Source organism: Brachypodium distachyon, chromosome 4 (assembly GCF_000005505.3).
Source record: "Brachypodium distachyon strain Bd21 chromosome 4, Brachypodium_distachyon_v3.0, whole genome shotgun sequence".
Taxonomy (NCBI): domain Eukaryota; kingdom Viridiplantae; phylum Streptophyta; class Magnoliopsida; order Poales; family Poaceae; genus Brachypodium; species Brachypodium distachyon.
The window spans coordinates 34,392,791-34,409,083 of record NC_016134.3 but is presented as its reverse complement, the minus strand read 5'-3'; the positions used below and the strand labels follow the sequence as shown (position 1 = coordinate 34,409,083).

At 51.9% G+C, this 16,293-nt stretch overlaps 2 protein-coding genes across 2 annotated transcripts; one reads left to right on the top strand and one right to left on the bottom strand.

Moving 5' to 3' along the window:
- Positions 1 to 5,687: 5,687 nt before the first annotated feature.
- Positions 5,688 to 7,510, bottom strand: LOC100840058. The gene has a single exon (XM_003577994.4). It carries the CDS (start codon positions 7,068 to 7,070, stop codon positions 5,826 to 5,828), a length of 1,245 nt encoding a protein of 414 aa, XP_003578042.1. The 5' UTR covers positions 7,071 to 7,510; the 3' UTR covers positions 5,688 to 5,825.
- Positions 7,511 to 13,166: 5,656 nt separating this feature from the next.
- Positions 13,167 to 14,640, top strand: LOC100839755 (succinate dehydrogenase [ubiquinone] iron-sulfur subunit 2, mitochondrial). The gene is made up of 4 exons (XM_003577993.3): positions 13,167 to 13,506; positions 13,602 to 13,840; positions 13,913 to 14,122; positions 14,204 to 14,640. Exons 1-4 carry the CDS (start codon positions 13,207 to 13,209, stop codon positions 14,367 to 14,369), a joined length of 915 nt encoding a protein of 304 aa, XP_003578041.1. The 5' UTR covers positions 13,167 to 13,206; the 3' UTR covers positions 14,370 to 14,640.
- Positions 14,641 to 16,293: the final 1,653 nt, after the last annotated feature.

Below are 16,293 nucleotides of genomic sequence, written 5' to 3'. Positions count from 1 at the left end.
CTCCACTCCGATATGGACGAGGAGTGGCAAAAGGCGACGCCCAGCCGTCCCCGCACCTCCACGAGGTTCCAGCTGCCTGCAGGCCTAGACAGCATGTCGACGTTGGGTGGAGAATTCACGGGAGTGACTCGGTTGCCGTCGAGGTCGACCGCCATGATCACCTTCGTCTTGGCGCCCCTCGTGGCCCAGTACGTGGTGCCGTCAACGCTCACGCGCGATGCCAGCCTCGAGACATGTGCACATCTCGTCGGGCGCCACGTTGACGGTCAGCCACGACGCTTGTCCCAGCGTGAACACCTGCAGCGTGTCGAACCTTGTCCAGGCGTCGCCGTAGTCGCATGGGAGGTGGACGACCTTGTACCGCCCCGTCGTCGGGTGGTACGCAAAGCTGTATGCCTCGTGCCACCGCTGGACACCGCCGCCGCCGAGGAAGCTCCAGGCTAGCCTCACCAATTGCCCCAGCGGCGCGCGGGACAGCCAGCGTCTCCTCGGTGACCGGATTGACCACCGTGATGTCGCCGCCGGGCATCTGGTTGTCGCACAGGCAGATCAGGCCGTTACACGTGCCGACCATGGTCGTGGCCTTTTCATAATGCTGCTCCGGGACGTCGGTCCACAGCAGCCTATGGCTTGCCGTTGATACATCGTCGACGACGTACGTACGCCGAGCCCATGGTGACGACGAGAGGCTTGGCGCGGCTCCGCATCTCCGTCGTGCGCGTGTCCACGACGTCACGCCACAACCGGCTGACGAGGCGGCACCGGCGACGGGAGCTCGGGGGGAGCAGAAGCAGGATCTCGACGAGGGCGTCCACGGGGATGTCCATTGATGTTGCGCGCGCCGCCGTTGTTCGGTTGAATCCTACCCTAAATATATCGATTCGTTTGTAAAATGTACATCTTACAATTGATTCCTTTCTTTTTGAGATTGATCGGCTTAAGTGCTTTCCTTTTTTGTTTTGAGCCGGATCGGCTTGCTTTCTTCGCCTTTGATTGAATCGGAATCAAGTTTTACCATAGATAATTTTCTTTCCTTCTAGGGGGCACGGTTACCTGCGGTCAAAGCGGGCCGGTGCCTTTATTACCATTTTCAGAGGAGAGGGGTTGTAAACAACTGGAGTGAAAGGAGGAAGAGTAGTATGAAGCTTTGCAAAGAAAGCAAACTGATAGATCTCGCCTACTGCAATCATGGTCAACAATTCTTCGGTCGTGCAAGTCAACACAGACAATGCGAAATACACTAAGAATTGACCCAGATACCTGTGTAATCTGATGCTTGCCAAGCCACATAACTTTGCTTTGAACGTATGAAAATGCGGTCGATATCACTTTCTATCTCGACGGAGCAGTATATCAAATCCATGTATACTAATTTGAAAAAAAACATGATTACCAAAACTAAGAAAGATCAAATACCTGTCTACTTTACTAAAAGAAGAAGACCTTGTCACACAGGTACAGAAAAATCCCCGAACCTCATGCCACAGGTCTGGACATTTTTCTCCGTACTCAGCGGGCAGCTCGACTCGTTAGGTGCTCGGTTCGTTTAGAACTCAAATCGTTAGAGCATGGCCAATGTGGGCAAGGCTAAGAAATATGCTAGCCTCGAGTCTAAATAAACGAAATGTGATGCAGCGTGTGTTTTTCTTAGCTACTACTACTTGTGAGACCCATTGGCTATGTATTTTAATCCTCCACGGCACTTTCCCCTCTGGTCTTCTTCTTTCTCCAGCCCATGCAGCACAGCACATCTCCTATCTTCCTCGACAGTTCTGACCAATTTCCAAAATTCCTCCTCCGCCGCCGGCGGCAACCCTCCTCGTTCCCACCTCTGGTCAGATCTTCCCCGCCTCCTTAACTTAAATTTGCGTCTGGGGCTGGCCGTGGAGGGAGAAGCTGGGCGCAGCCGTTTCTCCGGCTGGGTGCAGTGGCCCCTTTCTTCGTCTCCTCCCGATGGCTCTTGCGGCAGCCAGACACAGGAGCGACGACGGTGGGCTCCATAAGAAGCAGCGCCGGTGAGCATGTCTGCGGCCGCTCTAGGGGAGACGGAAGCGCTAGGGTGGGTCCCATGAAGTCAACCATTTGTTAGACCCGAATAAAGTAGAAGAACCGAGTCTAAGAAAAATTTCTTAGCCCCTCCATGCTCCAATGGCTAGATCCGGATCTAACTCTTCTTGGAACCTTCTTAGCACCGGATGTTGACCAACATTGGGCTTGCTCTTAGGCTAACAAATAGAGTAGATCAGATCGTGAAACTCGTTAACACGAGGAGCTTAAAGAGCAGAGAGACTCGTGAGTACGCTAGTTAATTTGTCTTCCATAGCTTGATACCGTAAATTTATTTATTGATGAAAGATCGACTTTTTTTCTTCTTCTTCCGGTACCAGCAGTGTGCGTACATATGAGCGTGTCCATGAGACGAGACAGCAAACATTGCATAGAAACTGACGCGGGTAGCTAAGCGAAGCACATGGAAGGGTCAATCTGCGCATGATGGCTACTACTACGCCCCAGAGCTGTCTGACAGGCACTAGGAGTAAAATCCCTGTATTCATATCAGTACTGCTAGCAGAGGTAGACAGGTCGTGCGGTCGTCTCGATCGAGCGGTCCTTGACCGCTCTCTGCCCAGTCCATGCGAGCGACGCTAACCCGCCGTTCACGGTTCACCTCACCAGCGGCCGTGTGACTGACTGACGCGCCGGCCACACATCCATCCATCACCCGTCCCTCCGATCCGGCATTGCGCGTATACGCACGGGAGCACATGTTGCAATGTCGAGTCAGCGTCAGCGGCCAGCGTAGCAACGAACGAAATGCCCTGCCAATCTGCCGTAGATAGATATCCTCGATTCGCCTCCGTCCGGTCTCTGCCTCGTAGACCGCGTACCGTTGTGATATAACCGTGGCGTCACCGGCCTGCTTTTATTTTTGTCTGCAGGTAAGCCGCGTCATGATGCTGCTTGAGATGTGCTTCGTCTAGTCGTCATGCACACAACACATCAAGGAAGGCAGCAGCTACTTGTGTCTGTGTGCAGCGCATCTTGTCGATGCCGCGCGTAATTGCCGTCAGGTTGCGCGTTGCTCCAACCAAAGTCGCCGCGCCGGCAAGCGGCAGCGGGGGGTGTCGATGCCAGCAAAGGAACAGCGGCACCGCGGCATGCAGCGTCTCCCCAGCTCCCTGTTGGCTGTTTCTGTTTGTCCCCTTGGCTGGCTGGGTCGTACGCAACGCTCGATCGCACGGAGCTGCGCAGGTGGGCGACGCACAGGCAGCTAGCCAGCCAGCCACTGTTGACCGCGATTAGCGCGGCCGTGCAGCAGCAGCAGCATGAATACGAGCCGTGGGCCGGACGCGGACGGCTTAGAATTTGCTAGCCCGTCCGTTGTTGTCCTCGAGCGTGCGTAGATTTTCGGCGCCGTGCGCGACGATCCATATGTACCAGTAGGCAGCCACGCAACGCAAGCAGTAAACACGCGGCCGAATTTTGTCGGGCAGTGAATGAAGGCCGATTTCCCGTTGGCGAGGGGAGTAAAGGCTACAATTGGAATGAACCTGCACGATGTCAGACGAGTTCATCATCGGCACCACGTAAACAGCGAAACCCAACCGGCTGGCCCTCTGAACCTGAACTCCTGCCACCACGGCGAGACGAGACGAGCGAGTAATGACGGCATTTATTCGGCGCGGAAAACCATGAGAACGATCGGATGGCCAAAGCCGTGAAAAGAGCCCAAGACGAGAGAGAGCAGCAGTGCTTTGCCGCTGCGGCGCCTCTAGTCGCGCCTTGCGGCCGTGCCGTGGTGAGACCCGGCTTTTCGCGTCTGGGGACTGAAAAGCCCCTTAACTTTTGGGTACGTTTGGCTCGAAATTATACGCGTCCTCCAGGATCAGGCCAGGCAGGGCCCCTGGTGCAAGAGATCATCATCATCATAACCCAGCGAGAGAGCAGCAACTGGGAGAGAGAGAGAAAGGAGAGGCCGGGGGCATCATTGCATTTGCAGCGAAACAGAGTTATTCCCTGCCATTGGACGAACATGATTCCAGCCGAGGGCCGGGGGAAGAGGTTCACATGTTGCTACTCCTCCAAGCTAGTTCCTCCTAATCTACGCTGCACCTGAGCTGAGCCACGAGGGGTGATAAGCGGATGATTAGCATCAATCATCTCAATTCCTTGGCAGAGAAAGGAGGGAGGGGGATAAGATTCATTCAGGCATCGGCGGTTAAACCAGATACTCTGCACTTTGCATCTTGCTTTCGGTGAGACCCTTTAAATGTTCACCTAGCTAGGCCTATGATTAGATGGTAAACACTGTCATCACAGCAACCGATGCTAACGCTAATCATATCTACGCCTATTATTCTTTTTCAAAAGTTTGATCCTCGATGACAGATCTTCTTATACCCACTTGTCATGTCCAGTTAATTATTTGTGTGACGATACATGATTGCATCCAAATAATTCCCCAGTTATCAGATCATCTCATGCGTACGTATTATCACTGCGTACCTGATTGCGTCAGATCCTACTCAGATTATAGCTCGCCGACATGTTCAGAACTTCAACTGGAGTACATGTAAACGGAGCTGAACTGCCCAAAAAATAACTGCCAAGCAGATTGAAGTGTGAGTGTGGTGCCTACTTCTTAATTGCTAGCACGCCACTAATTAATCACATACACAGGAGCACATAGGTCGCTCACGCCATATCCAAACCAAAATCCCTTGGCCATCAAGTGCAAAAATCAAATCCAGTCCCCACTTGGACGAAAATTAATACAAAACCCAGGGACAGAAGCAAAGAGAAAGTACTAGCCCTTCTACGGGTGCAATCAAGTGTAGGCAAGGAGGGGACACATGCAACAACTTGTCACACTCCCAATCTCTCCCTCTCTATCTATCTAACCCGTCGTCGTCGTATGGGCCAGGCTATATGCTAACTTATATGATCATCGCATAAAAGAAAAGAAAGATCTCATCGCGCGCTAACCTCTCGCTCATCAGAAACGAAGAAGATCGCAGCAGATTAAGACCATATACGACGGTGGATCACATCAAATGCCGCGTAATCTTTCTTTAATGCCTAGCCTAGGACGGTCAGCTCGGGGGGGAGGTACGGTTGTTGGTCTCCTCCCGACTAATCAAATCCATTTTTATTCTTCCGCCCCCTTTCTCCCTGCCTCGTTTCGATCATGTGGAGTGGTTAGCGTAGCGCCCTAGCTATAGCTAGAAATCCAAAGCTAGCTAAAGAGAGGCCTTTGTCTCTCTAGGATATGAGCTTTCTCATCTTGTCTCCGTCTTTTTGGAGGCTTTTCGATGGTTTTTGTACGAGAAAAAGACGTCTTTGGCAGTTTGATGGGTTACGGTTGGGGCCGGTGGAACTGCAGACTTGGAAGGTGCCTTTCTTTCTGCAAGCGCGCGCCGGAAGATCTCGCCGCCGGTCGCCTTTGGCGTTGATCGAGATTTAAAACCCTTTCCGGCAAGAAAATGATCCAGCAACAACTGGTGCTAGTTGCTATTCGATCGCACACGCGGCCGATCTACTCATCGACACGACGACGCTAATGAATTGCATGCACCGTCTATCTCTCTCCGTCCCCTCGTGTGTACATGATCTGATGACGGTGTGAGATTAATTATGCAGACAAGCGAAACAAAGGAGTACTCGAGTAATGTACAAGGACGACGGCAACGGCAAGAAAAAAGCGATTAACAAGTAATGGAAGGTATACTACTAAAAGGTTAATCAGACCTTTAATGTTTGTAATGCATCATGGTGAACAAATTAGAGAGCAGCGAGCAATAAGCATGCACCTCAATTTCTCTTTACTACTCGGATGTACATAGCCATGGGTCTAGGCCCTCGCCTCGGCTGGGTCTGGAGGCGCCGTCCGGTGGCATGTCGGTGCTGGCCGCCGCAGACGACGATGACGCGCCGGCGTGGGAGGTGTAGTTGAGCTTGCACCCGGAAGAGCCGGCCCGGACCACGCCCGACAGCTCGTCGCCGCCGCCTCCGCCCTCGTGGACTTCGTTTCTCGGGTGCATGTGCATCGCCTCGGAGACCATCATCCCGCCGTGCGTGAACCCGATGCTGGTGCCGCCGCCTCCGCCGATGCCAGCCATGAACTCCGATGGCGACGGGTCGGGCAGCCGTGCCGCGGCATGCGACATGCCGAACATGTGCTGCTGCGACGAGGGCTGCGTGGAGCCGAGGAGGTTCTGGAAGGAGAGGTAGCTGCTGCTCTGGTCCTGCTGCTGCATCCGCAGGAGCGCGGAGGACGTCAGCTGGAAGTCGTCGGCCCGCTGGCTGGCTGTGTTGCCCGTCGTGGCATTGGCATTGGCATTGGCGACGCCGATGTTGGACGACGACGGAGGCGCTGACGAGGGCTGCGACGTGAAGGGCGGGAAAGGGGAAGACGAAGGTGCCGCCGTCTGGAGCTTCTGCGCGAAAGGGCGGAGGAGATACGGCGGCAGCGAGGAGGCTGCTGGATCGGCGCCGGCCGCGGAGCGGAGGGTGGAGGTGGACGGGAAGATGTGGTCAAAGCTGCGGGAGAGGAAAGACGCCCCGGCGCCGGCCCCGGCGGCGAAGGGCGGGTTAGGGATGCCGGTGAACTCCTGCACCATGGCGCGGAAGTTGGAGGTGTCGGTGGTCAGCACCGTCGTGGGCGCCCGCCGCGACGCGCGCGCCCGCTTCCGCGACCCCCTCGGCGGCGCGGCCGGCGCGCCCTGCGCGGACAGATCGGCGGCAGCCTGGTGCGCGCCCGCGCCCGAGCCCATGCCCGCATCGGACGGCTGCTCGACGCGAGGCGACGACGAGGACCCTCCCGCCATGAACTGCGCCGCCGACCAAGGCGCCGCCTGCTGCTGCTGCTGCTGCTGTGGCGGCGCGGAGGTGAAGTCTTGGAGGCCGTAGAGCGAGCCGTGCAGAGAGAACACCCCGGCCGCCGAGGGAGACGGCGTCGGGCGGAGCAGCGCGGAGAGCGGCGAGGAGTCCACGCCCCCGCCTCCCCGCGAGTCGAACTCGTCGTCGCCGCCGCTAGACGACTGGAGGCTACCGCTGTTGCCGGAGTCCATCACACCACCGCGAGGCGCTCCTTCCCCCTTGCTGGCACGCACGCGCAGACGCGGTGGTGCAAGTGCAACCCTCCAAGAAAACCAAGCCAAACCAACTACCACCACCAAACCACTCACTGACCACAAGTAGCTAAAAAGACCGGATCTTTCATTCCACAAGAGCACAACCCTGACTCCCCCCTGCGCGATCCAGGTGGAAGAAGATTGAAGCGGGAAGGAAGAGAGGGGGAAGAAAAAAAAGGAGAGAAGCTTTGCTATGAACTTGCGGCGTGGTATAAAAGGGGCCGGAGAAGGGAACGGATGCTTGCTGGCTGCTTCGGAGCACGTTCCAGTTCCACCCACCCTCTCCACGCGAGGAAGGGGACGGGGGGAAGGCAAGCCAGCGTTGGTTTGTTGTGGCTGTGTGCGAGTGCGACTTGGCTGGCTGTGCGGTGTTGGTTTGGTGAGCAACATTGTTCCGTGTCCATAATTAGTCACCGGGGAAGAAAAAAGGAAAAGCTGCGTGCGTCGCAGATGACGATGGCCCCGGCGGCAGCGATCTGGAGGTTTTTGTCTCCCGCAACCAAATGTTGTTTCCACGATTTCGCTACGCATGCAACTATGCAACTGGACGTCCGTCGTAATTAATCAGGCTATGCACTTTTTTGCCAGCATATGCACTTACACAAGTAAAAAAAATTCAAAACAAAACTCGAAAGTCCGCGGTGCAATGAAAAAATAATTGAACCCAAAACGCACTCATCCGACTGACCACTCATACTCACTCCACGCGCGCTACAGAAGTCGTCGAGGTTGCACACAAAATTCATCGCACACAAACAGTTCGTCGGAACTGGCGGCTCTGACTTTCCTCACCAACTCCCAAGAATGGGGTGACCACATCCGTAGACACACAAGCTCCCGTGACGCGACGGTCCATGCCAAATAGCAACGCGCCGGCATTAGCGACCAAGAGGTGCTGATTTGTATATAAAATCTTACTAAAACAAATATTAAGTATATAAGTGGTAAAAGGCTCAATTGGCGCTAGGCAAAACTCTCGTGCCTACTCGACATTACTAGGGCGCAGCATACTCAAGCTGAGGGGCATTCCATAGATGTGGCTAGTTCTTGATGCAAATGCTCTAGTTTTCTTTGTGGTACAAAAGAGTTTACACTTTTGGAATTTGCCATTTGGTGTCTAATTTAGATGTTGTGATGTGCAACCTAGACTTGGACTTAGAGGCAATCATGCATCTCTATATTTTTTCCATGCTAAGAGCACTTTTTTTTTGAGAAACCAAGCTAAGAGCATTGCCGATGACTTCTGCCCAATTTTCGTTGCACTCTGTTTACACCCTTCTAGGGTTCTACCTCCCTGTCCTATTCGCTCGTGTGAAACTCAAAATTCTAAAGCATTTATAAAATTTCAGTGGTCCTGATGGTTGCCAAAAAAAAGTTGAAATTCTGAACTAGTTTCAGACAAATTCTAATTGTGGTCAAACTTTGTCATAATTTGATCTAATTTGCTAAATTTTTTGAAAAATTTCCGACTTCGATGACAGCAGAACTTATCCAAAATTCAAATGCTAGAATTTCACCTCACTATATACCTTTTGTGAGTAGCACGGAATGAGTTGAAAATTCGTTGTAAATCACATCTATTTATCACTCTTCTGAAACACTAAACATTACAATTTGCTATTTTTGAGGCAATTGAGAAATAGTACTTTCGAAATCAACGGTAATAACCATCAGACTCGACCACTGAGATTCGTGCAAGTATAAGAGAGATGAAATAATATTCATTAGATGTCCATGATTGTCACTCAGAAATTACTATTTATATGTCGGCTGAGAAAATAGCCACTCCTTAAAAATTATCATCGCTGATACCCATGAAAATCGGGATCTCTATTTTTTTTATTGAAAGGGTAACATTTAATCGAAATGAAAATACATTTAAAGAGATGAAAATGGCTAACAAGCACCAAAATGGTAAAAAAGAACTGTCATTTGATCAAAACTAGCAGAATGTCCCCGTGCGTTGCTAGGAACAACAAAACGAAAATATACACTCAAGATATATCTACTTTCTAAGAAGACAACAATGCATTCTTTCCGAAATTTATATAACACCACCCAGTCAAAAAAATATTTGACTGAAATGTTCGGCTATGTAGGATCCCACACTTAAGTTAAACTTTAACCGATTGCAACATTGAGGTGATAAATTTCCACCCCTGCGTTGCCACGAACAATAAAATACATGATGCGGGCCGATGGTTGAGAAGTTTAATAATTTTCAAAAAAAGAAAAGGCTTGGGGGGGGGGGGGGTGTTTGTGGGCTGGTTTGGCTTAGGCCCAAACGAGGGAGGGAGTGGCCTAAGGCCTTTAGGGTTTTGGGGAGGCAGTGGGCCTTGGAGGGTGGCCCAGGTAGGAGGGCACGAGAGTTCCTTCCGTTCGGAAGAAACAATGGTAGCGACGGCTCTACTGGCTGCTGCTCGTCAGCAATAGAGGCAGGAGGAGGTGGCACCGAAGTGACGATAATGGTGGGCGACCTAGTTTCGAGGCCGCGCAGTACGGCGATGGAGGTCAGCGGCGGCGTCTTCCGATGTGGAGGCTGTGACGCAGTGGGCGTCGTCCGCGGAGGGGATGGCGGATGAGACATCGTCGTCATGGCGGTGCCGCAGGTGTGAAACAGGGAAACATGAGGAGGTGGCGCCAAAGTGACGGTGATGATGGCTCGCCGGAGTGAGATTCGGGTGGCTTTCCTGTTGTGGTACCGTCACGATCAATAGAGGGAGACGGCACACGAGGAGGAGCCGGAGTGAACAACGACGACGACAGCGACCCGCAGTGGCCGAGTGCCGGCGCCAGCGGGTATGGCGGGCTGGGCCCATCGGGTTACACGGCGGGGGCGGCTGTTGCTGGTCATCGTCGCTATTGGGGGCCGCATGGTGAGGGATGGGCAAGTCGCGTTGCAGGGAGTCAGGGACGTCGCCAGCGCTGTACCACAGGGACCTCGTCAGCATGACTGGGAGAGACGCTGCCATGGGTGGGCCATGGACGGCTCGGATGTGGGAGGCCTTCTTTTTGCAGGAATTGACAACAGCGAAACGTTTTTTTTTCTTGTGGGGGTGGCACATCTCTCGTAATTTTGATGAAAAGACCTGCCGCGACGTCTGTATCATCCCACCAACTGCAATTTTATATATTGATATAAATAGAAATACATTTATGGGTGGTTAGACAAGCTATCCGTGTGGCACCGGTAATAAGAGCGCAGAATGCCAGCCAGCTGAATCGGATGGTGCATCCATTTCATCGGATGGATGTCAGACAAAAATTCATCTTAAGCGTGGCACAACTCCGCTAGATTTATCCGTCTTGTCGCCGGTCAACCTCCCCGATAGTGGTCGCCTCGCAGGTCACCGTTGCAAGTCTAGTTCGCCCTTCCCCTTCCTCTTTTCCTTGTTTTCATTCCTCACCTTTCATCCTTCTTCTGCGTGGATACGACGGTGTCACGGTGGCCGAGCGTTCGCGTGGCAAGACAAATCCGGGAACGTTGAGAATTGAGATCAAGATGAGTGACTTGACATGAGTCGAACCAGCGTTCAGGGACGTGCGCGTCTCGGAGTTTGGGGCTCCCCAGCCCGGCTGGTGTAGGCGTGTAGCAACGGGTTGCCACGAGCTAGCTAGTTTAATGAGTTTTCCATGATGCGAACGCACGCCCGCGTGATGATTGGGTTTTCCTTGTAAGGTATAGTAGGAGCGTGCGGGCATGATGCTCGTGTCCACGGCCGGGATCCGTCGGCTCATGATGCGCGCGAATTATATACGTTTACGTACGCGGGCTCCCGGAATAGGCGTAACAAAACGTGCCCACGATCAAGGACCAGCCACGTGATCGACTCGTCAACGTTACAGAGCACTGGTCCCGAAAACTGATAACCAGGTTTGGTTGGCGCTTGATCATTAGGATGGATGGTAGAGATCATGTTGTGGATTTAGCACTACTCGTCTTCCTATAAAACTTTATTAAACAAATCAAGAGGCATATGAAGCCACTTCTCTTCGAAAAGGGAGTATATCACAGAAATGGCTACATTTTGTAACGATCAATTCTGAAGGTCGATTTGACAATTTCAGCTCCATGTTTGCAGCAGAAAGTTCCCGTCACTGTAAAGCCGTATTGCGTGTTCTTCTCACCTGTTACAGGTCAATATTCTAAGGCCCCCAACCCGTACCTAGGTTAATCAAACGTAATCTCACGATTAGAGAAAAGTCACACTCACATTAGCGTCGGTGAGATGCGACTTGCGAAAAGTCACATTGCTACGGCCAGTCGTGGGTCAGTCAGTCCAGCCCGTTTTGGACGCGAGGAATTCTTCTAGAAATTCTTGACTCGCGGTAACGCTACACGGCCGCTGGCCCAACGAAAGGATGCCCCTTTTCGTCCCACCTTCGGAGGGAACCGTCACGCGCGTGATTTTTGTTCCTATCTGGAACCTCCTTTTCAGAAACAAAGATACGGATATATATAGAGTGGGCGAAATTAGTGCCAGAGATAGTTGGAGATATGGATAGATTGCTTGGTCGAGCTGATGCAGAACTAGAACCCGGTGGACTGTATGTCATCGATGGCTGTCATTAGAGTATCTACCTTTTGAGCACATCCTGGTCGTTGTTTAGTTGTTACACCCTTATATCCTGTTTTGTTTTTGAGAGGTTATATCCTGTTTATTTGACAAAAAGTTACGGTTCTATTTTTCTAAGTCGTGGCAATAATTGGTCAAATTTTTTTTGCCAAACGACTTGGATTAAAGGATGTAAGGGTGTAACAACTAAACAACGACCCTTTAATCCAAAGTCGTTTGGCAAAAAATATAGAGTACTCAAACAAAAAATACACGGGAAGGATTCCGAGAAGCCCAGCCCCAGCGGCCCAGCCTGTTCACCTCCCTTTTTTTAGGGGCCTGTTCACCTCTTTTTTTATTTTACTACCTACATACTCCTTCTGATGAATCGCCTCTGGCGGACAACAATGAAGAAAAATTAGGATTTAATTTAAAGCGCGCCGTTTACGTCTGGATTCGTCGGTCCCTCTCACCTCCCGCCGCCATTTTGGCATTGCGAGGCGGGGGAATCTCAGTTCCTGCTATATGCATGTATCTAGTTTTTAGCATTATTAGTCTCGTGGTTTTCATCCGCAACGCTACGACGAAGGGTGCGATGTCGTCAAGAATAAAGGTACTGTGGTTCTTTCTCTCCTGTGGCGGTGTCTTATTGGACATTGCCACGGGGCCAGAGAGTTCTACTCGTCGCAGATTCAATGTGTTCGATCTTGCGGATTTTGAGTTTCTGTACTCGCAAATCCGTTCATATGGATTTGATGAGTTTTTGCTAGTGTGTCATGATGCTTTTGTTGGTTCGATGTTCTATGATTTTGGAGTCATTCTCTGGCATTCCGGTGAAGTTCATGTGACTGAACGACCTTCACTTTTAGGGGATATAATCCCTGGCCCAAGTATGTTCAACGTTCACGGCTTCTCATCTTTTTAGATGCGCGACTGAAGGAACTTTCTGAAACCTTTGAAGATAGTCAAGATCGTGCATGGGTATGAGTGGTGATGTTACCGTTCCAGTCTAATCGCAGTTTTTTTGCTGAAGCCCGGACAATATTTCGTGTTGTAAAGATTGGTACCATGGACACTAAGTTTTCGAAAGATTTCATTGTAATTTTTAACTTACGGATTACTTTGTAATTTCTTGTGCGTATGATCCAAAGGTTTTCGACATTGAATAAATTTATAAGTGATTTTTAAAAAAAACCTCCTTTTTGCCCTCGCCGGATTCCAGCCTCAATTTTGTAACAGGCCGAAAGCTACGTGGGCCACCTGAACGACGCCGCTCGGGTCTAAGACGATTCTACAGAGCTCGTCTAAAAACCGCTCTTTTTGACAGGAGCATTTCTTCGGACAGAAAAGGCTTTCTTTAAACCGCTCTTGGCTGCAAGGCTGGATCCACGTGCCATCAGAGCAGGCACGTGTCGCGCGGCGCACCAGCTTTTAAGCCCCTAGTGCACGAACAATCCTCCATACGTGTCGCAGAGAAACCGGCAACACTACTGTTTGGGCCTTGCGAGTGGTCGGCGATGCTGAGGAGGACGCTGCCGAGGCTGTCCTCGGTGAAGGACCGCGTGGCCGGCGCGGCCAAGCACGCCGTAAAGGGCGACGAGCACTTTCCCTCCCTCCATGGGCACCCGGCCGCGCGTGTCCACGCCCGAGAGGCCGCGGAGAAGCAGGCCGGCCTCGCCGCGGCAGAGGAAGAGAAGCAGCGCGGCGGCAAGGCCGACACGGTGAAGGAGTTCCAGATTTACCGGTGGAACCCGGACTCGCCGGGCCGGCCGTTCCTGCAGTCCTATTCCGTCGACCTCGCCACGTGCGGCCCGATGGTATGTATGCACGTTCTTGTTCATCGCAGCTTGTTCCTTTGTGCCCGTATGGTTGATTTCCTAATTTCTTTTGGTCGGTGTGGATGGATGGCAAGGTGCTGGACGTGCTCCAGAAGATCAAGTCGGACCACGACTCGACGCTGGCGTTCCGGCGGTCGTGCCGGGAAGGCATCTGCGGCTCCTGCTCCATGAACATCGACGGGGTGAACACGGTGGCGTGCCTCAAGCCCGTGGACACGGACACGTCGACGGCGACGATGATCACGCCGCTTCCGCACATGTTCGTGGTCAAGGACCTCGTCGTCGATCTCACCAACTTCTATCAGCAGTACAAGTACGTGCCTAACTTAGCGTGTGGGTTCGTGCGTGCGTTGCCCTCTCGTTAATAATACGTCTCCGGTTGAAGGTCTGTCGAGCCGTGGCTGAAGACGAAGCAGCCGGCGGCCGAGGGGCGCGAGCACGTGCAGTCGCCGGGGGAGCGGCGGAAGCTGGACGGGCTTTACGAGTGCATCCTGTGCGCGTGCTGCAGCACGGCATGCCCGTCCTACTGGTGGAATTCAGAGGATTTCCTAGGCCCCGCCGCGCTGCTCCACGCCTACCGCTGGGTCTCTGACAGGTACGAGATGTATTACCACAAATGGTCTGAATCTCTGATAAATGTGTGGCGTGATCAATTGGAATGGATTACTACTTGCAGCCGCGACGAGTACGGGGAGGAGAGGATCCAGGCGCTATCGGAGGGGTGGGACAAGCTATACAGGTGCAGGATGATCAAGAGCTGCACGGCGACGTGCCCCAAGAGCCTCGACCCGGCCGCGGCCATCTCTGCTTTGAAGACCATGCACCAGCTACGCAAGGCGTGAGTGACGCAGGGTGCACCAGCCAGAGCTGTGGTCTGATGGCAACATGTAGCGTTTGTTGATGCGGAAAATAAGAAGAATGTAGTGTTCGATTCTCTGTCTCTCTGATTTTCTTTCCGGCTATGTATGTTTGTTAAGTACAGCTCACTCCCGGATTGGCGTTGCTATTTTTTCGCAAGCCTCGCCGCTAGCCCGCTAGCTGCTGAAGATAGTGCCAGGTTGTGGATTGCTTAGCAGTTGAGCGTGTATAGCGCGAATTAACTGTGCCGAGAAACAATATGGTGCTTGCTAGCGTAGATGTGACTTATGGTTTTGAACACGAGGGCGACGAAGAAGACAATAATGGTACAAGAAAAAAAAAACAGTGTACCTAATCCTCAACAAAAAAAAAGGCTGTTGCAATCCAAACAGAGTACTATTTACATCTTTAAAGCGTCCATGTTTAAAGCGTCCAGACCGGTATGCATGCCCTCGGCCCCGTTCAGATACTCATTTCATCTCCTGTTTAAGTCTGCAATCCCGCAATATGCACTGTTTTAGCTTGATGACTGTTTTCTTTCTTTTAGTATCTGCTCCGTATGTTTCAACTGTTAGAGAGCGAGGTGAAATGGAATTGAACTGTTCTATTCCTATAGAAATGGAACTGTTCTATTCCTATAAAAATGGAATAGAGTGAAACCGTTCTCCTTTTGTGTATTTTAGAAACTAAACACCAAACCGGTTCCAAGTGATTCCCACGTTCTTTAAAAAAAAAATTCCTACATTTACGAGGAATGGATGGTTAGTCATCTTGAAAAAATATTCTTTTTGATGAATCCACCATGGGTGGAGACAGTGGCCGGCCAGCCCAGGCAATTGCCCAGGCTCCCTAATTGAACCTTATTTAGTTAAAGGAAGCAAGATGATTATATGAGCAAATTTTAGTTTAGAAAGATATCTTGCTCAGGCTCCAATGGTTGGCTAGCTCCTCCATTGCATTCCACTTTCATATATTATAGGAACCAAACACAAAATCGTCTTCAAAACCATTACATTTCATCACATTTTAGGAACCAAACACTACCTAAAGAAATAAAGCAATTTTTTTTGTTTGTTCTTAAACCAAACACTACCTAAAGAGATAAAGCAATTTTTTTTTGTTTGTTCTTAAAAAAATAGTTGGCTTTCTCTCGCAACAAGGCACGGAATATCATCTTATTCGTTACAGTAAAAGTGAAATCATGGATTGCTAACTTTCGCCGAGGTTGCTTGACTTTAACGGGTTTGCTATTGAAAATTCGTCTGTTTTATAAGCCAACATGTTTGCCCTTTTAGATCTTATGTACTACACATGAAAGATCAAGAGTGGAGACGGCACTCATATTTTAACCCAACGGCTCTCGTGAGTCAATTTTCTTAAAAATCTCACGACTAAGAGCGTGTTTGGACGGTTGCATGGCGTCGGCCTGCACCGCAGGGCGGATACAACATCCGGCCTGCCAGCATCCGTGATGCAAACACTGCCTGCAACCCAGTGTTTGGGGATTCGCTGCATTCGGCGGAGCAGGAAGCGGTGGCCGGCGACCGGCGCAAGAACAGCGCGCGGCGGAGGGGAAGCAGAACGAGCGGCACCGTTGGAGTGGTACGACGAGGTCCGGTGGAGGAGAAGTAAGAGATTAGGCGGGGTTAATTGCAGCACCGGCGGAGGGGAGCCAGGAGGGGCGGCTCGTGGTGGCCCAACAGAGAAGGAGGCGCGAAGGACGAGCAACGCGCCGGCGGAGGGGAAGGATGGTGAGCAACGCTGGCAGAGGGGGAGGAGGGGCACCGCTCGGCAGCCTAGTAGAGAAGGAGGCGCGGCGGACGAGCAGCGAGCGGGGCAGAGAGGCGGCTTGCTGGCAGAAGGGAAGGGGGAGGGGCGGAGGAGGAACCGCACGCCGGCGGAGGGGCG